The following is a 27,840-nucleotide window of genomic DNA, read 5'->3' as shown; positions in this document are numbered from 1 at the left end:
TGAACTGAAGGTCCATTTTATCTGCTGGACTGAAAAAGAAAAGAAATATGTGGGTCACACCAAAACATCAGTCTACTGTAGGAAACTGGGGGAGAAATGGAGCCCTGAAACCGACAAACTATAGTAAAAGGTTAAAAAAGACAAGTAAAAAAATGGCACTTCAAAAATTAAAGCGATCAGTACTCAAGGACACATTGTTGTGATCAATATAAATATGTAATGTTTGTGAATACAGCAGGAAAACTGGCTGAGATTTACAATTATGATCAGCTGACAAACACAAATGGTTGTTTTTCAGGTAACAGCTGAACAGCTGGCTCAAAGCTTAGGCTCCTTCAGCTGCTCAATTCTGCAGGAAATAAACTTCAACCAACGTAGAATGTTTATTTTTAAAACCATTTTCATCTATTTTCAATGCAACTCATTCATAACGTAAAAAATGGAGAGATATGAGCTTGATATGTATAGCAACAAAACATTCTACTTGTCAGAATGCAACATTTAAATGTACATTTGTAAAAAAACATCTAACAGTGACATTCATTTTAAGGCCTGCTGCTGATTTCCTTCTTTGCTAGATCTGGGACTTCACAAGCGTCTTTCTCGGTTCCCTGATGTTGAACCAGGTAAGCTGTAGAACAGGTGTGAGGCATAGACTGTATCAGGGTCTGAAATGAACTATTTTCACTTACAGTAGGGCTGCATGATTATGGTCAAAATGATAATCACGATTGTTTTGTTCAATATTGAGATAATTATTTATCATGACTATGCATTGATTTTATGGACGAAATATTTGTTATTGCACTTTCACATTTAAATAAACAGCTCCCTGCTCTCACTTCCATGTTGTGCTACATTCCTGCAAATGTACAAATCTTTGCATCAAAATAAGACTTAAAATAAGGTTCTTCTTCACCTGAATTCAGTATATTTTGGTTTTGACGGGATATTTTGAGATATTGTGGTTAGTCGCGTCTTTCTCGACAAACAGCTACTGTGGTGCTAACGTAGCAACTGGGCAGCTCGCGCTAACAAGTCGTGCTTAGCTCGCGATTGGCTTGGGCGGGTGCGTGGGCTGGACTTCGACACAACGACTCCAGCCCCCAGACAAAAACGTAAATAGCTAAGAAGTGAAAGTCAATTAGTCGTTCATTGCAACATCAGTGAAAAAAAGTGCCATACAAAAGTAAAACATGTTCATTTAGTTAGCGAAAAGCTGAGGCTGAGCACAACAGGAACTCATTCTGACCTCCTAATTTTTCTAATTTGTGTTTCTGTCTCCTTTTCCTCACAGATTACAGTTTCAAAAATGAACAAACTCAAGCTGCCCAATTACCAACATTTCTTCTCCATCTTCATCACCATGTTGGCCCTGATGTGGTCCGGATGGGCCCTGAAGATGGACCAGAAGACGGACAAGTACCTGTTTACGGATCCTCCCCTCTCTCCCGGCCACCCTTTCCTGTTAATTTGGAACGCCCCGACCGAGCTCTGCGAAATCCACCACAAATTGCCACTCGACCTCTCCCACTTCCACATCATTAGCAGCACGCTGAAGGATGCGTTCAACCAGACCATCAGCCTATTCTACGTCAACCGCTTCGGCAGATTCCCTTACTATGAACATGGCACCAACAAAGAACATAACGGCGGCCTGCCGCAGCTGTTAAAGGTAGCGGATCACCACTATGATGCCGATTACTTCATCAAAAAATACATCCCTTTCAACCAGGAGGGCCTCGCTGTGCTTGACTTTGAGGAGTGGAGGCCACTGTGGATCCGAAACTGGAGCGGAAAAAGAATCTACAGAGATAAATCCATCGAACTGGTCATGAAGAGAAACGCGTCGTTGTCCCCTGCGGAGACGACGGCCCTTGCGATAGAGGAGTTCGAAGATGCAGCCAAAAGGTACTTTATCGATTCCCTCCGCATCGGGAAGAAGCTGAGGCCCAAAAGACTCTGGGGCTACTACCTGTTCCCCGATTGCTACAATTACGGCTTCAACAGAGAGTTTGACAAATTCACCGGAGAGTGTCCCGTCCTCGAGAAGAAAAGGAACGACAGACTGATGTGGCTCTGGAGAGAGTGCACGGCACTCTATCCATCCCTCTACCTGGAGCTGAAACTCAATAACACGGAGCAGGCCCTGTGGTTCATCCGGCATCGTATGCAGGAGACCATAAGGGTGTCGAAGCTCGTCGACGAATCCTACTCCATCCCCATCCACGCCTACATCCGCCCTGTGTACAAGAATGCCGTCAACAACTACATGTCAGAGGTCAGACACACCTGTCATTGCTCAAAAAGACACACCTTTATGTCACCTTTAGACACAATGTATGTTATATACTATACATGTGTATGTCAAATACTGGTCTCTAGGGGTGGAACGGTTCACAAAATTCACGGTTCGGTTCATTCCACCGTTTTCGGTTCAGTTCGGTTCGGTTCATTTATGTTACGGCGAGGAGGTCATGTTCTGATTTCAACATGCTTTTCATTTATTTGGCAAAAATAAGTTAACAAATGTTTGACTTAACAAAAGTATGGCTTACATAAGGAACATAAACACTTCTTCATTGTCAAATCTTAATTGAAAGAATAGGTCTTCTACAGTAATTAGTGAAAACAAAAAATGCAGCTTTTTTATTTTCATATAAATATGATGTTATTATAGACTAAGGCCATCAACATAAATTGAAGCATAAGCTCAACCAGAACTATACTAAAAAAAAAAAAGAACAGTTTAACACACGTCTCAATTCCCTGATTATCAGCTCTTAATTGAAAGATTAGTTTTTCCACTCAAAAAGTGCAGTATTTGGAAAGGAATACGGTTGGATTTCTGTGCCACTGTGTTATTTAAAAATAATGAATACATATAAAACACATTACAGGGATTGTGCTGCTGGAATTACTGTGTTGCTTAAGTGTATAGCGCGGCTCAAGTAACGTTACGTTAATCAAATGCTGAAATCCAGCGTCCTACACGACTGCGCAGGGCTGCATATCTTTCACTATAAACCTCCCAATGCTTTAGTTAGGTTTTCTGCCCAGTCTGCATGTAGAGGCTGTTTAAATGCTGCGGGGAGAAGGAGTTGCTCTTTCTGGCGTCTGCTGCTTTCCTAATGTAGCGCTTGAGGCATATAGACCCTTTTTCTGTTAGTAAACATGATGATGTATTTTGTGGGCGGAGCGTTAAGTAGAGGCTAAAGATTCTCTGAACACGTTAGTTAATGCTGGCTAGCAAATATTGTGGGCTTGTTTTTTTAACAATGGCTTAAGAAACTCACGCTTCCACCATGGATGTAGTCCACTATTCCACCGTTGTCTTCCGGCAACACGTCACTTCGCTAGATTTCACAACGAGACTTCTCCTTGAGCGAGACTTTCTCCATAATGTCACACACTTATAATAATATTTAGAGACAGGATTACTACAGTACTTTGTAATCCTATGACTGTGTTTACTACTTTGTAAAGTACTTCTTTGGGAAACAAATGCAAAAATTCACGAGAGTTTGTAAAAAACTCTCTTGGAAAATACTTCTTAAGATCTTAAGATCAATGTTATCAAGAAATCGGGTCATTATTGTTTAAAAAAAAGTGCTTATTTTTCTGTGAAAATTCAAAAACGAAACGGAAAAAATTAGCCGTCTTAAAGGTTTGCAGTTTTCATATGTTGGTTACTTTTGATTTTGCTGTTCAATTATGAACACAACAGTGGAAGTCCTGCCCTTTTCTGATTGGCTGGCTGTCATTTTTTTTGCAGGAGGATCTGGTGAAAACCATCGGAGAAGCTGCTGCTCTCGGCGCCGCCAGCGTCATTTCCTGGGGAGACATGAACCTCGTTAGAAAACCGGTATAAAGTAGCATCACTCAGGGGTTTTCTGGGAACTTATTTGCAACTTAACCGCTAATTGACTTAATATCGCTGCAGGAGGCGTGCACAGCTGCTCGAGATCACCTGAGAGACGTCATGAACCCGTACATCCTTAACGTCACCACGGCAACGCAACTCTGCAGCAAGGCGCTCTGCCAGGGCCGAGGTCGCTGCATGAGGAAGAACCTAACAACAGACGTCTACCTCCACCTCAACTCGCGCAACTACCTGATCGAGAGGCAAAACATAGGCGGCCCGCTGACTGTGAGTGGCAGCCTATCGCAGGATGACGTCAACGAGTTCGACCTCAATTTCAACTGCATGTGCTACAGCAAGGGGCCGTGTCGATCGGTCATGCTTTTAAACAAAACCGCCACCACGAAGAGTGGAGGTGCTCACGGGCCCCAGCCCCTCCTGCTGATGATGAGACTGATCTGTCTGATGTATGTCGTGATGTGGAAGTAAAGTAATAACACAAAGCTGACACAGGACGTGTGATTAAAGGCAAATAAAGGACACTACTACTATTATTGCAGCCTGTTAGTTGGTTTGTTATTTCTGACTGTTTTTACCTGCATTTTTCATAAATGTCTTTATTGACTTTCTCCAAATCGCTCAGCCTCATTCACACAACTTCCTTTTTGACTATGCTTGTTTTAAAACAAACTAAAACAAAGTTTATAAGATCATTATTATTAATAATATAAAGTCTCAACATAAGGTTTTGGCACATCGCTTTAAAGCAGCAGTAAGCAAGATGGGAGCCCGGTCAGTGTATGGATATTAAAAAACTAAAAATGAGGGTCAAAAAGGGATGAACTAGACTTAAAAATCGGGTTGATTTTCATTTTCTATTTCTAAAAACAATATATAAGATAATATAATATTTTTCCTATTAACAATTCACCAAAATTATGCAAACATAGAGACCAATGTTATGTGTCCAGCTCGGAGGACAGCTCATTTTGATTAAAATTAGGTTGTAGCTCGTTGTCTACCTCACTACGGTTAGAAAGAGCCCCTCGTTTGTGTTTTAACAACGTTTAAGTTATGAGTTATTGATCCGGGAAGTTCAAATCTGTCAATATCTTTCCAACTTTACAGAAGATAGTTTTTCTGCAGTCGTGTCTTCTTCCCTGAGACAAACTCTGTTATCGTTTAAAAAAACTCTGTACTGATCCATGTCTATCGCCTTCAGTTACACAGCAGCACCGTACTCTTTTTTTCTCTCATACACAGCACCGTCCTCATACGCGCTCTTACTTTGTTGTCAATGGCAACTTCCGGTTGCAGAATATGAAAAAATGGCGTTTGTTTTTGTTTCTGTCTTCCAGTGATTTTATTATTTGTTTTTAGAAATAGAAAATGAAAATCAACCCGTTTTTTTAAGTTTAGTTCATCCCTTTTTGACCCTGATAAAGAAAAACACCTTGTATTCCAATTTTATTTTTTGTATTTTAAAATGAAAATCAAATAGTCACTCATTTTTTGTTTTTCAATATCCGTTTGTGAAAGGAAAATCAAATGACCAAAAGATACACTGACCGAGCACACTTGAATTACAACATGCTGAAAGGTTATTATGGAATTTTTGCCCAATGATGCCAAAAAACATTCTGCCTACCCCAGCTTTAACATGAAATAAAAAATAAATTGTGATTTCTATTAAACACATTTTCAATTTATTTAACTACATGTTGCCATTCCACCCTCTATGTACTGTATGTAGATGGGCCCCTGAGTTCTTACCCCAATTAACTCTGTTTTATTCTGAAGACGCCATTAAGACAGCAAAAGGGAGAGCACAAGGAAAGAATAAACAAACAGCAACGGAAAAAATACAACAAGTAGAGTGAGGACAGGATGAAGGGAGCCATTGAAGAGTATAAGGGAGATAGTGGAGGCAGGGAGCACACTCAAGGTTCTTGGCCAGGGCCTGAAATGTGCCATAATCAACTCAATTCACTGTTTACCTTACAGGGACTATTTGTAACTTTCAGAAATGCTTCTTAACAGTGACACCTGTGGCCGTGAAATCAACGAAAGTCAGCGTCGGGCTCGCGCTTGCTCGCTCTCAATATACCTGAACGAGCATCGCTCAAAACAGTGAGGCGACACACGTCAGCTAAAACCACAATATCACTTTTTATTTCAGCTGCTTGGCAGTAATGTTAGCTGACCAGACGAAGGTCTCTCCATGAACATGATTTAGATCTGATCCTAGTGTTGGCTTGTCCTGCCTCAGTGCAGGCTGAGGCAGCGGGGCTCTCCAGCGTGTCTCCCTGCTCTCTCCGCCCGCAGCCGGAGAGAGCAGGGAGACACCGGCACCCGGTTGGTAACGAGAAGACAACGTAAATCTCTGTAGAGCTCTGTCACTTCACAAGACACGGGAAACCTCTGTTGGTCTGGAGGAGCTGCAGCATTTATTTCTGCACAAACGTCCCCTGTACATTCACTAGATATTCTCAGAGCTAAACTAACTCTTCTGCAATGTGTAGTGAACGCGCGTTCACGTCAAGCACGAGTTCGACACTGACTTTCGTTGATTTCACGGCCACAGGTGTCGCTGTTAAAAAGCATTTCTGAAAGTTACAAATAGTCTCTTTAAGCATTGTTGTTTTACCTCAATTAAATGTATTCAATGAAGTTTTGGGGAGAGAATTAAGGGAGGGAGTGGGTTGTTGTGACCTTGAGGAAAGGCAGCTTTATAATGTATGAATTGTGGATGGATTTTTAAACCTTCATTAATAAAGTTTAACAGAAATGAACATGGAGTCTTACGGATGAACAGGAAAAGTAAAATGTGCATGTGAAATTATATCAAAGTATGAATTAAATTGTGCAATAAATATGCTCACACTAGCCTAAATAAGTGATGAAGATGTGCTGTCCCGATCACCCAAATGTTACCTAAAAAAAAGGTCAGTTTACACAAAAGGGTATGCCATGTCTTCTTGGAATATGATATAACCTTCTTTCCTCCTCAAATGGATAGGTAACATCTTCTAAATGTATCATGTGTTGGGCATTTGTTTTTATCTTTTGGCAAGAAAGCTTACACAAGAAGGAAATTCAAAAACTGTCCCAATCACCCTTTATTCTTAATTCTTTAATTGTGCTTTGCACAAGGCAAAGCCTTGTGCAAAGCACACTGGTCTATTATTCGACGGGCTTATTTTTAATATTCTGACTTTTCCGCCTAAAACTTTGCGCGCTACTCCTCCCACAGCGTTGCCAGTACATTTACAAAAAATACATCAAAACGTGCGGAATGAGCGGGAATCATGTGCTTATGACCTGGCTAAGAGATTCGCGCAGTGGATACCGAGAAAATCGCGCGATAGCGCGATTATTTGCTCCATAGGAATGCATTGAAAATCGACGTGAAGAGTGCTCAAAAACACTCCTCTTTGGGGCCATACAGAGTCGCCATACTTTAACGTAGAAACGGGATTAAAAGTTTAAACGGGTCACGAGACTTGGGACTTTATTTGGCCAAATGGAAATTTTTTGATAGCTGGCACGGTTTTCACGAAATCGCAGTTTACGTTTTGTGAAATTTTCAGACCGCTTCAGATTTTATAATAGGTGTGTATTGCGTGGGTCGTTAAGGGCTAGAGCACGTGACATCATCGCTAGAGTGCGGGAAAGCTTTGAAATCTTTTGAAAATTTTCCGAACAAATTGCTCTGTAGCCCACAATTGTCACTCTTCATAGATAATGTTTTCATCAAATTGTAGGTATTTTTGTGCCGGTTGCAGTCATGTACCTATGGAATCAGTCTGACTTACATATTTGGCTATACATGCCTGGAAGTGACAGCAACTCCAGGCTGAGCTCCCATAGGGGCCCATATAAAATTTCAAAGAATTTTTTGGATCAGAGAAAAAAGTTACTACTTTATGAAACTGCCGCCGAGGTCACATTTTTGACACTACAGACCCAAATGTCGCACCATTTGTTCATCAGAGACTCCTAACTGGTCTCATGAACAATCTAAGTGATAGGAGTCACGGTTTCTGTTGTAGAAGGACTTTCGTGACATGTACATCTCTAGTTAACTCCTATTATAAACTGCCCCACTGCAGCAGTGGCCAATCACCATGGCAACTTTTGATAGCTGCTAGACAGCTGATTCACTTTAGCCAATCAGTGCAGGCTGACTAACACACACGCACACACACACAACCCGTCATAATAAAAGCACCATAGAGTAACTGTATCTTAACAGGAAGCTCACGATGACACTTGCTTTACAAAATAAAAGCCCTCAACTCTCATTGTATGACAACAGGAAACTAGGGATTCACCTAGTTTTTCAAAATAAAAGCCCCTAACTCTTTCTGTATGTTAACAAGAAACTATGTTGTTTTTTACAAAATCAGTCTGACCTGTTTTAAGATGCTTTCTGCCCCACCAGCACCAGGCACACTGGTCAAAATTTCTTGTGAAATTTTCTAGTTCACCCTACTATCCAACCACTCACTAATTAACCACTCACTAATTAACCACTCACTAATTAACGAGCGGCCTCATACAGGTTACATCACAGGTAGCAATTATCTATGACTCCAAAACATGTCCTCTGGCAGATTCTCTAACTGACAATCTCAGACATAAATACAAACTTTTCCTGTACGACTTCTGAATTGCACCCTCAACAGCTACCGTTACCCCATCACCTCGTTTAGCACGGAGACGGAGGTTGAAATAGGAATGAATGAACTTCCAGTTCCGGTTGATACACTGAGCTCTGTGGAAACAACAAGGAAAAGCCAATTAAATGTGATTAGAAAAATAAAAATAATTTTACCACGCAATGAAAAATATGTATTCTTTCTTTCAAAGGTCTTTTTATTAATTGTCAATAATCAATAGAACAGTCACTATACAGGGAAAGTTATTTTTGTTTTTCTGAACAGCACTCACCCGTGACACAACAAATCAATCAATCATACCTGACAACAACAACATACACACAGACAGACACAGCTGACCACAAAAGACCTAACTGATTCTCAATCATGGATACATACAATTCAAATTGTAGAGAATACAACACAGGGAGAGTATCCACAAATAAGTAATGAAATAATAATAAAAAGAAGAGAAAAAAATTAATTATATATATATATATATATATATATACACATATATATATATACACACATACATACACACATACATATATATATATATATATATATATATATATATAAACTGGAAAAACAAAGTTCGGAAACTTGTGTTTGGTTTATTATTTCTCTGTTGTTACAATGCTAATTGGCATTGTATTTTACATCGTTGGAAAGCCTGTTTATTTACCTTCGCAATGATGTCCAACTTGTAAGGATCATGCATTTGTGGGATGAGCAGCACAGCTGATTATGTGGGTAGCGCCCAAGAAAAATTTGCCAAAATGCTCTTCCAATGGTAAACAGTGTATTCTCCTGTTGGTATTGACTCTTGTTTTTGATCTGTTTGGTGGATTGGATGATTGAACTCTCTATCAGTAACAAGCAACAAACAAGACATATTGCCTATTTTACACTTTCTTCATTTAATACACTGTCAGGAGCTTCAGTAGCGGTGGAAGATCCATACGCAGCCACAACAGCCTGGCACCTCGACCTCATGCTGGTCACCAACCTGGTCACACGTTGCTGTGGGATGGCGTTCCATTCCTCAACCAGGATTCATTGCAGGTCAGCCTAACACTCACTCTAACATGTACAGCACGCCCAAGCTGATCCTACAAGTGTTGAATTGGGTTGAGGTGTGGACTCTTGGCAGGCCGTTCCATTCTCTCTACTCCCACATTGTGGAGGTAGTCTGTGATAACCCTGGCTCTGTGGGGGTGAGCGTTGTTTCTTGGAGGATGAAGTTATGTCCCAGATTGTGGAGATATGGGATCGCTACTGGCCGCAGAATCTCATCCCGATATCTCCCTGCATTGAGATGGCCTTCAATGATGACAAGCCTTGTTTTGCCAGTGAGGAAAATCGTAATAAATCATAATATCGAATCGCAATACTTAAAAATCGCAATACATATCGAATCAGCACCCAAGTATCGTATCAAATCGGGAGATAGTTGAATCGTCCCAGCCCTAGTGATGTAGCTGATATATGCACTTGTTAATCTAGCAATAACAGCTAGCGTTAGCATCACATTTGGGGTCCGATTAGTTTATGGATAGTGTAGGCTCGTTAACATTAGGCCCTTAGACATTCTCTGTCTGGATAGGTTTCTGTTTTGTGGAGTGGACACGGCACTATTTAGGACTACATTGGACCTCATTGACGGAAATGGAACACAGAAACGCAGATAATTTGCACCAGACCCGGTGTGCATAGTTGTCAATGCGGAAAATTCATTTTCAAATTCACTGGTGAGAAACGGCTTTAACGCTTGGCAAGAAAGCAAATAAGCGCATTTCCCAAAATGTTGAACTATTCCTTTAATGGAAACTCAAAAGCAGTTAGGTCTTAAAGCTGCACTAATCAATTTGATCCAAATTTCAACAGCTTGGTTTATTGCTACCATGAACTGAGAACAATAAAGAAAAGAGGCTGCTGAGTTTTCATACCTCAACAACTACTGTCCTTTGTCTTCACATTAAAACACATAAATCGTACCTGTAGTCAGGACATGTGGTGCCTTTTCACTGCTGTCATATGAGAAACGTTCCAACTGCATGTTTAAACTTGAACTGAAGGTCCATTTTATCTGCTGGACTGAAAAAGAAAAGAAATATGTGGGTCACACCAAAACATCAGTCTACTGTAGGAAACTGGGGGAGAAATGGAGCCCTGAAACCGACAAACTATAGTAAAAGGTTAAAAAAGACAAGTAAAAAAATGGCACTTCAAAAATTAAAGCGATCAGTACTCAAGGACACATTGTTGTGATCAATATAAATATGTAATGTTTGTGAATACAGCAGGAAAACTGGCTGAGATTTACAATTATGATCAGCTGACAAACACAAATGGTTGTTTTTCAGGTAACAGCTGAACAGCTGGCTCAAAGCTTAGGCTCCTTCAGCTGCTCAATTCTGCAGGAAATAAACTTCAACCAACGTAGAATGTTTATTTTTAAAACTATTTTCATCTATTTTCAATGCAACTCATTCATAACGTAAAAAATGGAGAGATATGAGCTTGATATGTATAGCAACAAAACATTCTACTTGTCAGAATGCAACATTTAAATGTACATTTGTAAAAAAACATCTAACAGTGACATTCATTTTAAGACCTGCTGCTGATTTCCTTCTTTGCTAGATCTGGGACTTCACAAGCGTCTTTCTCGGTTCCCTGATGTTGAACCAGGTAAGCTGTAGAACAGGTGTGAGGCATAGACTGTATCAGGGTCTGAAATGAACTATTTTCACTTACAGTAGGGCTGCATGATTATGGTCAAAATGATAATCACGATTGTTTTGTTCAATATTGAGATAACAATTATTTATCATGACTATGCATTGATTTTATGGACGAAATATTTGTTATTGCACTTTCACATTTAAATAAACAGCTCCCTGCTCTCACTTCCATGTTGTGCTACATTCCTGCAAATGTACAAATCTTTGCATCAAAATAAGACTTAAAATAAGGTTCTTCTTCACCTGAATTCAGTGCATTTTGGTTTTGACGGGATATTTTGAGATATTGTGGTTAGTCGCGTCTTTCTCGACAAACAGCTACTGTGGTGCTAACGTAGCAACTAGGCAGCTCGCGCTAACAAGCCGTGCTTAGCTCGCGATTGGCTTGGGCGGGTGCGTGGGCTGGACTTCGACACAACGACTCCAGCCCCCAGACAAAAACGTAAATAGCTAAGAAGTGAAAGTCAATTAGTCGTTCATTGCAACATCAGTGAAAAAAAGTGCCATACAAAAGTAAAACATGTTCATTTAGTTAGCGAAAAGCTGAGGCTGAGCACAACAGGAACTCATTCTGACCTCCTAATTTTTCTAATTTGTGTTTCTGTCTCCTTTTCCTCACAGATTACAGTTTCAAAAATGAACAAACTCAAGCTGCCCAATTACCAACATTTCTTCTCCATCTTCATCACCATGTTGGCCCTGATGTGGTCCGGATGGGCCCTGAAGATGGACCAGAAGACGGACCAGAAGACGGACCAGAAGAAGGACCGGGAGAAGTTACTGTTTACGGATCCTCCCCTCTCTCCCGGCCACCCTTTCCTGTTAATTTGGAACGCCCCGACCGAGCTCTGCGAAATCCACCACAAATTGCCACTCGACCTCTCCCACTTCCACATCATTAGCAGCACGCTGAAGGATGCGTTCAACCAGACCATCAGCCTATTCTACATCGACCGCTTCGGCAGATTCCCTTACTATGAACATGGCACCAACATAGAACATAACGGCGGCCTGCCGCAGCTGTTAAATGTGGCGGATCACCACTATGATGCCGATTTCTTCATCAAAAAATACATCCCTTTCAACCAGGAGGGCCTCGCTGTGCTTGACTTTGAGGAGTGGAGGCCACTGTGGATCCGAAACTGGAGCGGAAAAAGAATCTACAGAAATAAATCCATCGAACTGGTCATGAAGAGAAACGCGTCGTTGTCCCTTACGGAGGTGACGGCCCTTGCGATAGAGGAGTTCGAAGGTGCAGCCAAAAGGTACTTTATCGATTCCATCCGCATCGGGAAGAAGCTGAGGCCCAACAGACTCTGGGGCTACTACCTGTTCCCCGATTGCTACAATTACGGCTTCAACAGAGAGTTTGACAAATTCACCGGAGAGTGTCCCGTCCTCGAGAAGTTAAGGAACGACAGACTGATGTGGCTCTGGAGAGAGTGCACGGCACTCTATCCATCCCTCTACCTGGAGCTGATACTCAATAACACGGAGCAGGCCCTGTGGTTCATCCGGCATCGTATGCAGGAGACCATAAGGGTGTCGAAGCTCGTCGACGAATCCTACTCCATCCCCATCCACGGCTACATCCGCCCTGTGTACAAGGATGCCGTCAACAACTACATGTCAGAGGTCAGACACACCTGTCATTGCTCAAAAAGACACACCTTTATGTCACCTTTAGACACAATGTATGTTATATACTATACATGTGTATGTCAAATACTGGTCTCTAGGGGTGGAACGGTTCATAAAATTCACGGTTCGGTTCATTCCACCGTTTTCTGTTCAGTTCGGTTCGGTTCATTTATGTTACGGCGAGGAGGTCATGTTCTGATTTCAACATGCTTTTCATTTATTTGGCAAAAATAAGTTAACAAATGTTTGACTTAACATAAGTATGGCTTACATAAGGAACATAAACACTTCTTCATTGTCAAATCTTAATTGAAAGAATAGGTCTTCTACAGTAATTAGTGAAAACAAAAAATGCAGCTTTTTTATTTTCATATAAATATGATGTTATTATAGACTAAGGCCATCAACATAAATTGAAGCATAAGCTCAACCAGAACTATACTAAAAAAAAAAAAGAACAGTTTAACACGTCTCAATTCCCTGATTATCAGCTCTTAATTGAAAGATTAGTTTTTCCACTCAAAAAGTGCAGTATTTGGAAAGGAATACGGTTGGATTTCTGTGCCACTGTGTTATTTAAAAATAATGAATACATATAAAACACATTACAGGGATTGTGCTGCTGGAATTACTGTGTTGCTTAAGTGTATAGCGCGGCTCAAGTAACGTTACGTTAATCATATGCTGAAATCCAGCGTCCTACACGACTGCGCAGGGCTGCATATCTTTCACTATAAACCTCCCAATGCTTTAGTTAGGTTTTCTGCCCAATCTGCATGTAGAGGCTGTTTAAATGCTGCGGGGAGAAGGAGTTGCTCTTTCTGGCGTCTGCTGCTTTCCTAATGTAGCGCTTGAGGCATATAGACCCTTTTTCTGTTAGTAAACATGATGATGTATTTTGTGGGCGGAGCGTTAAGTAGAGGCTAAAGATTCTCTGAACACGTTAGTTAATGCTGGCTAGCAAATATTGTGGGCTTGTTTTTTTAACAATGGCTTAAGAAACTCACGCTTCCACCATGGATGTAGTCCACTATTCCACCGTTGTCTTCCGGCAACACGTCACTTCGCTAGATTTCACAACGAGACTTCTCCTTGAGCGAGACTTTCTCCATAATGTCACACACTTATAATAATATTTAGAGACAGGATTACTACAGTACTTTGTAATCCTATGACTGTGTTTACTACTTTGTAAAGTACTTCTTTGGGAAACAAATGCAAAAATTCACGAGAGTTTGTAAAAAACTCTCTTGGAAAATACTTCTTAAGATCTTAAGATCAATGTTATCAAGAAATCGGGTCATTATTGTTTAAAAAAAAGTGCTTATTTTTTTGTGAAAATTCAAAAACGAAACGGAAAAAATTAGCCGTCTTAAAGTTTTGCAGTTTTCATACGTTGGTTACTTTTGATTTTGCTGTTCAATTATGAACACAACAGTGGAAGTCCTGTCCTTTTCTGATTTGCTGGCTGTCATTTTTTTTGCAGGAAGATCTGGTGAAAACCATCGGAGAAGCTGCTGCTCTCGGCGCCGCCAGCGTCATTTCCTGGGGAGACATGGACCTCGTTAGAAGACCGGTATAAAGTAGCATCACTCAGGGGTTTTCTGGGAACTTATTTGCAACTTAACTGCTAATTGACTTAATATCGCTGCAGGAGGCGTGCACAGCTGCTCGAGATCACCTGAGAGACGTCATGAACCCGTACATCCTTAACGTCACCACGGCAACGCAACTCTGCAGCAGGGCGCTCTGCCAGGGCCGAGGTCGCTGCATGAGGAAGAACTTCGACACAGACGTCTACCTCCACCTCGACTCGCGCAACTACCTGATCGAGAGGCAAAACAACGACAGCCCGCTGACTGTGAGTGGCAGCCTAACGCAGGATGACGTCAACGAGTTCGACCTCAATTTCAACTGCATGTGCTACAGCAAGAGGCCGTGTCGATCGGTCATGCTTTTCAAGAGTGGAGGTGCTCACGGGCCCCAGCCCCTCCTGCTGATGATGAGACTGATCTGTCTGATGTATGTCGTGATGTGGAAGTAAAGTAATAACACAAAGCTGACACAGGACGTGTGATTGAAGGCAAATAAAGGACACTACTACTATTATTGCAGCCTGTTAGTTGGTTTGTTATTTCTGACTGTTTTTACCTGCATTTTTCATAAATGTCTTTATTGACTTTCTCCAAATCGCTAAGCCTCATTCACATAACTTCCTTTTTGACTATGCTTGTTTTAAACTAAAACAAAGTTTATAAGATCATTATTATTAATAATATAAAGTCTCAACATAAGGTTTTGGCACATCCCTTTAAAGCAGCAGTAAGCAAGATGGGAGCCCGGTCAGTGTACGGATATTAAAAAACTAAAAATGAGGGTCAAAAAGGGATGAACTAGACTTAAAAATCGGGTTGATTTTCATTTTCTATTTCTAAAAACAATATATAAGATAATATAATATTTTTCCTTTTAACAATTCACCAAAATTATGCAAACATAGAGACCAATGTTATGTGTCCAGCTCGGAGGACACATAAATAAAATATGAAGGAATATGAAAAAAATGGCGTTTTATATATATATAAATAGAAGAAACAAATAATAAAAATAATAATGATAATAATGAATAAATAAATTAAATTAAATTTAAAAAAGGAAAAAGAAGATACTACTACTGGCTACTCAGAGATTACTGTAGTGGGTTTCTCAAAAAATGACAGAAAGGGGCCCCATACTTTGTAAACTTTACTCTCTGTTCCCCGGGTGGTATAACGGATTTTCTCTAAATCTATACAGGACATAATGTCTCTGATCCAATGTGAGTGGGAAGGAAGGGCAGAATCCTTCCACTTACATGTAAGTAAGATAACTTGTCGAGCTAGTAAAGAGGTGAAAGCCAAAAATATCCTACCTAAAAATATGTATTCTATTCATACTTTTTATTTATTTATTTATTTCATATATCACAGATAAATAATGTGACGTCACCGACAGTCATACCTGTCACTGTAAATATAAATCCTACTCACTGTACATACAGTATATAGACTCTATATCTCCACACAATGTATATAATCATCCAGTCCATGTACTGTATATCCACCCGGTACTTATTTCTTTGGACTGTTTGTATTGTTACAACTTCCAAATACTTGACTTGTATTTTATTTCATTTTCATTATTGTATTCTTTTATTCTCTTATTTCTATTCTGTGTAAGAACAGTGAGAGAACTGCATAAAACCAGAGTCAAATTCCATGTATGTATATACTTGGAGGAATAACTTTGAAGTGAAATAATCACTTTATTATTGCAGCCGGTAAATGTGAAATTACATTATATACTGCTGGTTGGTTTAACCTATAATATTACATCACCATTATATAATATATAATTATATAATTTATATATAATTTATATTATTATATATTATATAATTAGTTGATTTTTTGTATTATAATCCAAACCTGCAAAGTAACTTAAGTTACCAAATAAATATAGTAAGTAATAAAGTAGCATAAAGTGGAAATAGTCAAATCCAAATAAATTAAAAAAGAAAAAGTGTTCTTAAGTACAGTACGTGAGTAAATGTACTCTCCACCACAGAGTATAATTGACTTTAGTTCTACTGCAGTAGAGACAGTCTGAGCTGCACTGCAGGTTGTTGTCCTGCAGGAGGAGTCAGAGCTCCATCCCTCTAGTCTCACTGATGAAGATGTGTTGACTGAACCACAGACACTAAACACACAGAAGACTTCCTGTCAGCACTAACACTAATGATAATGTTGCACTGGACAGAATTAAAAAATATGCAACATATTGAAATACTTAATTATGACCCCCCTATAGGTCTGATCCTAGAATCGCCCTGGAGGCTGATGCTTTAAAATGAGAAGTACACCTGATTCTTCCTGTTTTGTGGTGTGTTGTGTCTTTTAAAAACCCCTTGAAGGGACTGTTTGTAACATTTTAAGCGTATAAATGTAGCGGGTCGGCACACATGCGCGTTCGCATATGCGCGCTCGCGTGTGGCCGGACCCTCGTCTCCGCTGCCTGCTCTCCTTCACTCAGACAGCGCGCGCGTCCTCGCTGTCTCGCTCCACCTCTAGACGTGAATGCGCGCTCACTCCACACTGCAGAAGAGTTAGTTTAGCTCTGAGAATATCTAGTGAATGTACAGTGGACGTTTGTGCAGAAATAAATGCTGCAGCATTACCGACCGGGTGCCGGTGTCTTCGGCTGTAGGCTGCGGTCGGGAGGCGATAACGTAACTCGTTGAGGAGCCCCGCTGCTGAAGCCTGCGCTGAACAGGAAAAGCCAACACTAGGATCAGCAGTGATTCATGGAGAGACCTTCGTCTGGTCAGCTAACATTACTGCCAAGCAGCTGAAATATAGAGTGATATTGTGGTTTTAGCTGACGTCTGTCGCCTCAATGTTTTGAGCGATACTCGTTCATGTCTATGTAGAGAGAGCAAGCGCGAGCTCGACGCTGACTTTCGTTGATTTCAAGGCCACAGGTGTTGCTGTTAAGCAGCATTTCTGAATCTTACAAATAGTCCCTTTAAAGGTGCAGTGTGTAGGATCCGGCGGCATCTAGTGATGAAGTTGCAGATTTCAACCAACTGAAACTTCTCACGTGTGCCAAGCGCGGTTGAGAGCTATGATGGCAAAAAGTCGGGAGGCGATAACGTTTCTCTTCCTGCTTCAGCTTTGGCAGGAAAAGCCAACACTAGGATCGGTATTGATTCATGGAGAGACCTCCGTCTGGTCAGCTAACATTACTGCCAAGCAGGTGAAATATAGAGTGTTATTGTGGTTTTAGCTGACGTGTGTCGCCTCACTGTTTTGAGCGACGCTTGTTCATGTCTATTTAGAGCGAGCAAGCGCGATCCTGACGCTGACTTTCGTTGACTTGACGGCCACAGATGTCGCTGTTAACAAGCATTTCTGATTCTTACAAATAGTCCCTTTAAATATGAATCTACACAGTACATTTATTTGGGGCAGGATATGCTGCTGTGTTCACGGGCTGCTGTGTAACTCTCAGTGTGTCGCTGATGATCGTACTGACTGCGTTTGTGTCTTCACACTCGGCTGTCTTTCCTCGAGGCGGCAGGATTTTCTTCTGTTTTCAGTTCCGCTGTCAGAAACGTTTTCCTCCTCCAGCGGCCGGCTGCGATCGTTGTGTCTCTACTGCTGTTCCTGATTTCACAAACAACAAGAGAGACACACAACTCATGAACACTGAGCTCTGCACCAACACAGCAGATACAATTATTCTAATTTCATCACAGCTCAGTTTCCAAAAAACTGCCAAATATGTCTGCTGTGGTAAACGTACTTGGAGATGCTCATGACTCACCAGAAAACTAAATGAATTGCTTTATTTCACAGGTTTGTATCTAATTGCATTTATAATTTTGTAAGAAGTTTCCTAGACAGAACGATTTAATTTGGTGTTAACTACAAGAACAATAAAGACACACCTTTGACAGTTATTTGAGTTTAGTTATTTGTGTTGAGTTTAGCTTACAAGATTTTGTTTGCGTATAGACCTGCTGAAATCTTAAAGGAATACTTCAACAGTTTGGGAAATATGCTTATTTGCTTTCCTACTGAGAGTTAGATGAGAATATTGATATGTCTGTTGTTAACTGGCCTGTATTCAATGTTCTTGTTGTTCTGTTAATGTTTTGTCTTTTGTGGAGCAATTAAAGAAAAAAAAGTTACTCTATATACGATGATAATAATAATACGTTTACTGTACTTAATTTCCTTAGATATCAACATTTGAGTGTATTAATAGTAGTATAACATGAATTTATCATTGGGTTAGTACTATATATGCACAACAAAACTGCAATTCTTTCAAAGAGAGTAAAGTGTTTCTTCATTTTTATATAAATCCAGTTTTAAAATGTATGTTGCCAAGTAGAGAATGCTTCTATGTGGAAAAATCTTTATTTTAAAAATGTAATAAATATGCTAATAAATGTAGGTTCATCAAAAATAACCAAAAATTCTTTTTTTAAATGAAGAAAAGTTTGTTACATCAAAAAAGAAAATTGTGATTCCTGATAATCCCACACAGATTACAGTTCAGTGTGTTATTTGTACAGTTTATTACCGGATCAGAGCAGGTTTGACAGATGACTACCCCCTCTTCCTCCCTCCTCCTCCTTCTCCTCCTCTCTTGTCCTCTCTCTCTCTCTCTCCTCTCTCTCTCTCTCTCTCAGACGGAGCTCTGCGTCTCCACCGGCCGCATCACACCGCTCTACCCGGCCTCCGAGCACTCTGGAGCTGCTTGGATTGAACACTTTACCCTCCTCCTCCACCCTCAGCTGTGGAGGATCTGAACGGTCAGTGAACTTTTTCTCCAACCAACTTTGAGGGCATTTTTTTCCCGCACTGGTCTCTTTTGGTGATGCCTCCAGACTGGAGCCCGACAGGTGCACCTCTTCCTCTCACACACGACCAAAGACTCTATGAAAGCTGGTTGCGCGCAAAGATGAAGAAAAACTGAGTATTTTGTGTCAGTTTAAAGTTTAAAGATTTACGCTTTTTTTTTTTTTTTTTTTAGACTGATCAGAAAGCAAGAGATGGATCGATCATTCTGGGAAACGCATCGAGTTTGATGTTACGGATTAGACAGACAGAAGAACAAACACCATGCTGCTTCTTCCATTCTCCAGGTTTCTGTGTTTGTGGCTGTGCAGCGAGGCCGTCTCGACTCAGCTCCACTGGCACGAAACAAAGACCACTTTCAGTCCTCGTTATGATGAATCCACCAACGCGCAGAGGAGCCGGAGATGGCGTACAGTCTCCGGGGAGGACAATGGGAGGACCTCGTGGCTGGATACCGTGAACCCGTCCTCCTCTGACCTGCCGCAGACGCAGACACCACACCGGCGCGCTGTGCGTAAAAGTAAAAGCGACGCGCCACATGGAGCGAGGCGCATTCGAATGTTACCCGGAGATGGAGCGTTACGCACGGATGGAAACGAGGTCGGCGAGCCGCGGAGACGGAGCGCAAAACCTGGAGGAAGCAGGAGGAGGAAGAGAAGCGAGCCGTCGCAGGACGGAGCCGCCATGGCGCAGGAACAAGGACTCAACATTACTGACTATGAGGAGGAAGGGGTGGACTACTCTCTACCGGATTCCCCCCCCGACACCACGCCGTTTGTGCCGGTGAACCGGCGCAAGCAGCTGAAGAACCCGTTCTACCCGGTCACCGCGGAGTCGTACGGAGCCTACGCGGTCGTGCTCTGCGCCGCCGTGGTCTTCAGCGTGGGGATCATCGGGAACGTATCGGTGATGTGCATCGTGTGTCACAACTACTACATGAGGAGCATCTCCAACTCGCTGCTGGCCAACCTCGCGCTCTGGGATTTCGTCATCGTCTTCTTCTGCCTGCCGCTCGTGGTGTTCCACGAGCTCACCAAGGACTGGCTGCTGGGGGAGTTCTCGTGCAGGATCATCCCTTACCTGGAGGTGAGAGGGGGGGGTCTAGTTCTGGTTCTGGTTCTGGGGTTGATGCTGTACAAACCGGAAATGACTGTCGACATGAGTTAGGTGTCCATCTGACAGGTGAGAGCAGGTCTGACAGGATGGTGATGAGCACTTCCTGTTAAACAAATGAACACAATTTATACCATATGTGAACCAAACACCACCAATATGAATAGATATAACATTGGGTAGCTTCAGAACTCATAGCTGAAATATAGCATTAAAGGTGTGTAATCATTCCTCCTATTGCTACTGGCCATTAAAGGGACTATTTGTAACTTTCAGAAACCTGTGGCCGTTAAGTCAACGAAAGTCAGCGTCGGGCTCGCTCTACATAGACATGAACGGGCATCGCTCAAAACAGTGAGGCGACACACGTCAGCAAAAACCACAATATCACTCTATATTTCACCTGCTTGGCAGTAATGTTAGCTGATCAGACGACGGTCTCTCCATGAATCACTGCTGATCCTAGTGTTGGCTTTGAGGCTGAAGCAGGAAGAGAAACGTTATCGCCTCCGACCGCAGCCGGAGAGAACAGGGGAGACACCGGCACCCTGTCGGAGACGGTAACGTTTCTCTTCCTGCTTCAGCCACGCTGCAGGAAGAGAAGCGTTACCGTCTCCAACCCGGTGCCGGTGATAACGTTTCCCGCTGCGGAGCCCCGTCACATCACAAGACACGGAAAACCTCTGTTGGTCTGGAGGAGCTGCAGCATTTATTTCTGCACAAACGTCCACTTCACTAGATATTCTCAGAGCTAAACTAAGTCTTCTGCAGTGTGGAGTGAGCGCGCGTTCACGTCTAGAGGTGGAGCGAGAACGCGCGTTGTGTGAGTGAAGGCAAGCAGTGGAGCAGAGACTTCAGCCACACGCGAGCGCGCATATGCGAGCGAGCACGTGTCCCGACACGGTACATTTTTACGCTTTAAAAGTTACAAACAGTCCCTTTAAGAGATCCCTTCCCTTCCCAACATGTCTCAAGTGAGTATATATCTACCAAATAATAATAATAATTAAATACAAACAAACACAAACAAAATGCATGCAGGGAAGTATGCAAATGAGCTCAAATTGGTTTTACACAATATTTTTAGATTTATCGGATCTGAAACTGTTCTGAAAGTCAGAACTAGATTGTTTAAATTATTTTGAGAGTCTGATCTGATTACACTGAGCCCAATGATAACAGATGATATATTTTACGATGCAGGTCTAGTTCATGTGAACGGGTCACATCAGAGCTGAACTGGTGTGGAGAGTCGCTCCAGACTGCAGTCAGGGTTTTAATCAGGTTTAATGTTGCCTAATGTGAAGAGTCTTTAATCTGTCTAATCAGAGTGAAGATGAGGATTAATGAAGGCTGAGATTAGACAATGACGACCCCCCTGATCAGTGGAGGAAACAGGACAAGGTGGACTGAGAATAGATCAGTTACACTTTTTGTTTAATTTCATAATTTATATAGATCTTTTCATCCAAATCCTTTATTGTACTTTTGTTCTGGGGCTGTTGTTCCTGGTTTATGCTGACCCCGCACTAGAGGATAAGTGGGCAGATTTGGGGTCCGATTCGCTCCTCCCAACAATCACGTGGGTGTTCCCGATTCAAGGCTGGTCTAAACAGATTATCTGCCCAAATGATCCTGTAGTGTGACAGGTTTACCGACATAATCTTAATGTTACATACTGGATCAGAGTCTCCTCCTCGATTTCAAATCGACCTGAAATCCTGTAGTTTGAAAGGAACAGCGATGGAGTACTGAGCAGAAACTTGTAATAGCCAATGATGATGATAAACAATCGGATGTTGCGTACTTGTGTAGAACCAACCCGATCTCATGGGAATAAATAGCAGGACATTACAAGGACATACCGTGTGTCATGAGAACACCTATTTTGGCGTGTCATTTTTACGCCACGCAAAAAACTACAGTAACGGCCATGGTTATGTTTAGGCAACAATACCATCTGTTTAGGTTAAGGAAAACCATCATGGTTGGGCTTAAAATAAGTAAGTTAACTAAGTAAAATACGTAAACAACGTAACAGAAGTACGGGAAACACATCACTAATGTCACTTCAGCATTATTCAACAACACTTTGGGACACGATCACCGGTCTCCTGGTTTAAAGTCTTGCGTTGGTTGGACCCATCCACCTCCCCCCAGCCTTTCTCAGTTTTTACTCTACGTCTCTAGCTCTGAGTGTAGCATAGTTACGCAGATGCGTTTACATTGCAGTCAGAACAGACTACATGGCGGACACATGACACGCCAAAAGCAAGAACGGCGTTCTTATTGCACGCAAAATGACTTGCGAATTATTCTGTCATTCATACGCCGTTTAGTGCGACCGGGCTGGTAGAACGTAAACAAGCCGCGCTGATTGCGTCTTCTCAGTCATGACTCCATCCATTTTTCCATTTCTTTTATTAATTTTTTTCCGTGCAAAACATGGCACACACAAGTGCAACCCTCTGACGGCGACAACCTGCCTCCATGTTTGTTTGTTTTCTGAAGCTACGTTTGATCACTCGAGTTTCTTCGAGATCCCAAGTCCCTGGAATCGCCACTCTGAAATGATTTAGTCAAAGATAACAAAGATGATGCATTATAAGCTCCGCACCAACGGTTTGAAATGGTACACACTTCCTCTGTCTCCTAAGTGGGCGTGGTGATGGCGTGGGCATTTTAGTGTTAGAATGTGTCCTCTGTGTTGGCAGCTCGTAATCCCGGTGTTGTTAATGTTGATATGTTGTAAATCAGCTGAGAGCCTGACATGTAAACATTAGCAGCAGGTTAACATGTTTAAGCGTTTTAATGTGAAGTCTGGTAACAAAAGGTCGTATTTATTGAATTTAATCTTCTTAACTGCAGCAGCTCTTTGTTTGAGACGATGACCTACATGACATTAGTGATGTTTACTGATGTCACCAACTGTCCTCTTCTCTTTTCCATTCTTTTATTTTTTATATTTTCTCCTTTTACAGTAGAATGTAATTTGTAATTTGATTCCAAAGTAATAATATAATACTCATACACATATTTCAACACAAAACCAGCCAGAGCTGCAAATCTGTTATTAGTGATTGTCAGCGTTTCACTTCGTGGTTGGTAGTTTATTAATTAATTTCAAAACAGACTAATATAAAGTAACATGTAGTACAGAGTCCTGTTGTCTCCTTTTAACTGTTTAATGGAGCGTATAATCACACAAAACAGCAGGAGGATTAAATCTGAAAACTGCTGTGATGGTCCCGCCCCCAACACACACACACACACACACACACGCACACACACACACACACACACACACACACACACACACACACACACACACACACACACACACACACACACACACACACACACACACACACACACACACAAACACACAGTGGTAAACTTTAAGAGTCACGATATCATCATTCAAATAAAAAAAACAGCTGCAGCATTACTAACGTGGTTCACTCTATTCGTCTAGACATAAAATAATTACCTTACATAGTAAATATTTCTGTTTTTTAAAGAACACCATTTCCCACAAGCCCACAGACTGCTGTTGCAGGTTTAAGGTCAGCAGCTTGACAGACTGTCACGTCATGTCAGAGGTGCTATAATGACCAGTTTCCAACTTGTTAATGCTGTTCATCCAAGTTGTAATCATGTTGTCAGAAAAAGATTAAAGCTCAGTGGACTTTGTGACTTAAAAGTTCAAACACACGTCTTCAGCGAGTAAAACTAGCAGTAGTACAGTATATATGGACATTCATGTACTCAAATCTAGCAAACATAATCTGACATTTTGTTTATAATTTCTCTTGATTACTATTTCCTCATTATTGTGACTTTTTTCCTCATAAACTAATGACTGTTATATTAAATATTATTTTGTCTGGCAGAAGTTCAGCTTTATCTTGTAATATTTTGTCTTTTTTCTTAAAATTACGACACTAATCTTATAATGGTTTGACTATTTTTTAATTTTATTCTTAACATCTCCGTCGTAGGTTTAAATTGTCGTACAGTCAGTTGATTTATTGCTGCTGCTAACACAGAATGTTGTTGCACTTCTCGTATTCTGGGAAACTTGCGTGTAGAGAAGTTTCTAAAGTGAAACCTGACACTCCTCTTCTCTTCCCAGGTGGCTTCTCTCGGGGTCACGACCTTCACGCTGTGCGCTCTGTGCATCGACCGTTTCCGCGCCGCCACCAACGTGCAGATGTACTACGAGATGATCGAGAACTGGGCGTCTACCACGGCCAAGCTCGCCGTCATCTGGGTGGGCGCTCTGCTGCTTGCGCTGCCCGAGCTGCTGATCCGACAGCTGGTCACCGAGGACGGCGACCCGCCCGACGTGACGCCGTGCGAGCGCTGCGTAATCCGGATCTCCACTGACCTCCCGGACACGCTGTACGTCCTAGGACTCACCTACGACGGCGCGCGCCTCTGGTGGTACTTCGGCTGCTACTTCTGCCTGCCGACGCTGTTCACCATTTGCAGCTCGCTGGTCACCGCCCGCAAGATCCGCCTCGCTGAGCGGGCCTGCGTCCGCGGCAGCAAGAAGCAGATCCAGCTGGAGAGCCAGATGAACTGCGCCGTGGTGGCGTTGGCCATCCTGTACGGCTTCTGCATCATCCCGGAGAACATATGCAACATCATCAGTTCGTACATGGCGGCCGGCGTTCCCAGGAGAACCCTGGACATCCTGCAGCTGGTCAGCCAGATGTTGCTCTTCTGTAAGTCCGCGGTGACGCCGGTGCTGCTGTTCTGCCTGTGCCAGCCGTTCACCAGAGCCTTCCTGGACTGTTGCTGCTGCTGCTGCGACGAGTGCGGTCCGCCCCGCCCCGCCGCCATCGCCGCAACCAGCGACGCCGACAACGAATGCAACACCACCGAGCTGGAGTTGTCGCCATTCAGCACCATCCGCAGAGAGCCGTCCACCTCCGCTGCCTACAGCGCCGTGGGGACACACTGCTGAGGTCAAAGGTCAACAGCGTTAGGCGGAGCTTCTTCTGGGTCAGAGTCTGATTGGTGGACGCGTTGACATATCAGGCTGTAAATTCCTGAGATTTTTAAAACTGTTCATGTTTACTGGCGGACAGACTGGATTTGCCACTGTTGGTCCGTTCACTGTTTACAGAGTTTATATATGAAAGAACACAGTCAGTATTAGTTAATAGCATTTATATGTTCAGCTCTTAATTAACTCACCCGTATTTTCACTGAATCTGCACTCAGTCTTACTTTTTGTTCGTTGTCACTGTATCTTACAGAAGCTGAGAGCAAACGTGGACTCCGGCGACTTCTTCTTCTCATTTTCTTGAGATCACATGATTACAAAAAAAAGTGGTTTGACGTCTTGAGATACGTGATGATTAAATTAAAACGCTTTATTTTAAGTGTCTGTAAATTCACAACAATTTCCTTAAAAAAAATCCCCCGCGACGAGATCCTGATATGAGCAACAGACCGCTGTATGGGCTGCACAGCAGGGAGGATGTTCCCAGTGTAACGTACTGGGAGCTGTGGAACCCTTGTTGGACTGACAGACTTCTAGTGACACATTTTGCATGCAAAAGGTTCATTCCCATCCAGACCACAGTGATTGTTTTTAAGAAATCTTGTTGATAGTGAGTTTCCTGCGTCCTAAACACATTTTCCATCATCCCCGGATGACGGGACGCCATTAATCTTGAGCCCTGACAGTACCTACGGTATTGTGGAAAAACGAATACCGTCACGTTTTCAGAATTTTGGCATCGACTTGGTACCTAAGTATCAGTTCTCCTGACATCCCTATTTCTATTGCTTCAACACGGCTCTCAACATGGCGATGACTGAGCCAGGAGCTTGCAGCTAACAGTGGAATCAACATCAACAGTGCTGACGGAGCTAACAGTGTTAACCTGGGGGGAAACTAGAGGGTTGGTGCTACGCTTCTGCGGTGGCGGCGTCAGTTGCGACAGAATTATCAGCTGTAACCGCCATATGAGAGCAGTGCAGAGCGGCGGCCGTAAGCTAGCCAGTGGGGCACGCTCACATGCACAAACATGCACTAAAAGCATGTGCAGCCGGCCCGGCTATGTCAACACAGCGAGGAGAAGCTCTGATTACAATACACACAGAGGGAGAGAGACTTCATTCTCTGCTCAGGTAGACATGTCTTTACACAGACAATAGTTGTTTGCTGCTATATTAATGCTCTGAATTTTGTACAAAGAACATTTAACCTTCCTTTGAAGAGCTGCTCCATTTAAATCCAAAATACAAATTTGTTATTCATTTTTTTATCAGGACTTTTATTCTCCATACATGTTGAACTGTACGCTTTCCTGTAGACAAATTTTATGTTTTCACATGTTCAGCCGACCTGTTGCGAATTCACTAAAAGACTGAGTTGTGCTAATAATTATTTGGGCTTGTCGCAATTGAGCACCGTCTCTACCTGCCAAATTACGTAGTTCTTTTTTGAGGAAATTATTAGGAAATTACAGACCCCTAAATTTAAGTGTTACCTTAAATCGGCATTGAAAGTTATCAACTACGGCCGCTATCAGCACCTGTGGTTTTGTTCTTTTGGATATTGTTTTCTCTGTTTGTGTGAGTGAGAGAGTCACACAGTGACGTACAGTAATATATTGAAAAAGCTGTGTTGTGTTTGCTGATGATGTTCTTGTAGCAGAAAACCTGCACAGTTACTGTTGTTGTTTTTTTTTAGCCACAAGAGAAGTGTCACTTTAATTAAAAAATATTTTAAAATACATGTTTTGAACCCTTGTGCATTTAGACAGTATTATTTGTAATGTTCATCTCCAAACCGTTCAATTTGTTTACACAGAAACTAAATCAGGGCTGTCACTTCAACCTTTTGAACAGCAGTTTATATTTCAAATAAAAAGTGACAAAGTGGACTAAGGGCACCTTCATTTATAAACACAAAAACAAAAACACTGCGCAAAATCATATGGAAATAGATGTACAGAATGAAACCTGTTTATCCCAAAACAAAAAGAAGCAGAGTGAACCTCCCCGTTGTCGTCCATCCAGAGGACACAGCCACCATTGTTTGTACTGTTCAGACTCACAACATGTCCTCATCCACTCGGAGTTACAGTCAGTGCAACAAACAACTGAACCCTCCTCAGACACGGACAGAAAGCACAAACAAGTCAAGGCAAGAACATCTTTTACGTTTTTTGTTTTGTTTTATTTTGCTAAAATGACAAACAAAAACATCAAAACAAAAGTTGCAATTGCATTTTATTTGCTGCGTCACGCTCAGCACAAGCCTCAGCTGCTTTTCCTCTCGCCATCGCTTCGTCATCATCGACGCCGCCCAGTCGGGGAGGACACAGCGCGCCATTGTCCTCGCCTCCCGTTGTCGTGACGACGGAGGGAGTCTGCCTCTCAGC

General features: G+C 42.0%; 3 protein-coding genes across 3 annotated transcripts; all 3 read left to right on the top strand.

Annotated features, from left to right (window-relative positions):
- Positions 1-473: 473 nt before the first annotated feature.
- LOC119486404 (hyaluronidase-5-like) lies at positions 474-4,390 on the top strand. The gene is made up of 4 exons (XM_037766481.1): positions 474-626; positions 1,298-2,281; positions 3,776-3,865; positions 3,944-4,390. Exons 1-4 carry the CDS (start codon positions 615-617, stop codon positions 4,349-4,351), a joined length of 1,494 nt encoding a protein of 497 aa, XP_037622409.1. The 5' UTR covers positions 474-614; the 3' UTR covers positions 4,352-4,390.
- Positions 4,391-11,081: 6,691 nt separating this feature from the next.
- LOC119486402 (hyaluronidase-5-like) lies at positions 11,082-15,028 on the top strand. The gene is made up of 4 exons (XM_037766478.1): positions 11,082-11,220; positions 11,895-12,908; positions 14,401-14,490; positions 14,569-15,028. The coding sequence occupies exons 1-4, from the start codon at positions 11,209-11,211 to the stop codon at positions 14,956-14,958; spliced, it is 1,506 nt and encodes a 501-aa protein (XP_037622406.1). The 5' UTR covers positions 11,082-11,208; the 3' UTR covers positions 14,959-15,028.
- A 4,055-nt stretch (positions 15,029-19,083) lies between these two features.
- On the top strand, positions 19,084-26,445 carry gpr37a (G protein-coupled receptor 37a). Its single transcript, XM_037766477.1, has 2 exons — positions 19,084-20,407; positions 24,570-26,445. Exons 1-2 carry the CDS (start codon positions 19,586-19,588, stop codon positions 25,404-25,406), a joined length of 1,659 nt encoding a protein of 552 aa, XP_037622405.1. The 5' UTR covers positions 19,084-19,585; the 3' UTR covers positions 25,407-26,445.
- Positions 26,446-27,840: the final 1,395 nt, after the last annotated feature.

This window comes from Sebastes umbrosus, chromosome 4 (genome assembly GCF_015220745.1).
Source record: "Sebastes umbrosus isolate fSebUmb1 chromosome 4, fSebUmb1.pri, whole genome shotgun sequence".
NCBI classification, from domain to species: Eukaryota; Metazoa; Chordata; class Actinopteri; order Perciformes; family Sebastidae; genus Sebastes; species Sebastes umbrosus.
Note: the sequence above shows the minus strand (reverse complement) of the source record. Positions and strands in the feature narration are given on the sequence as shown.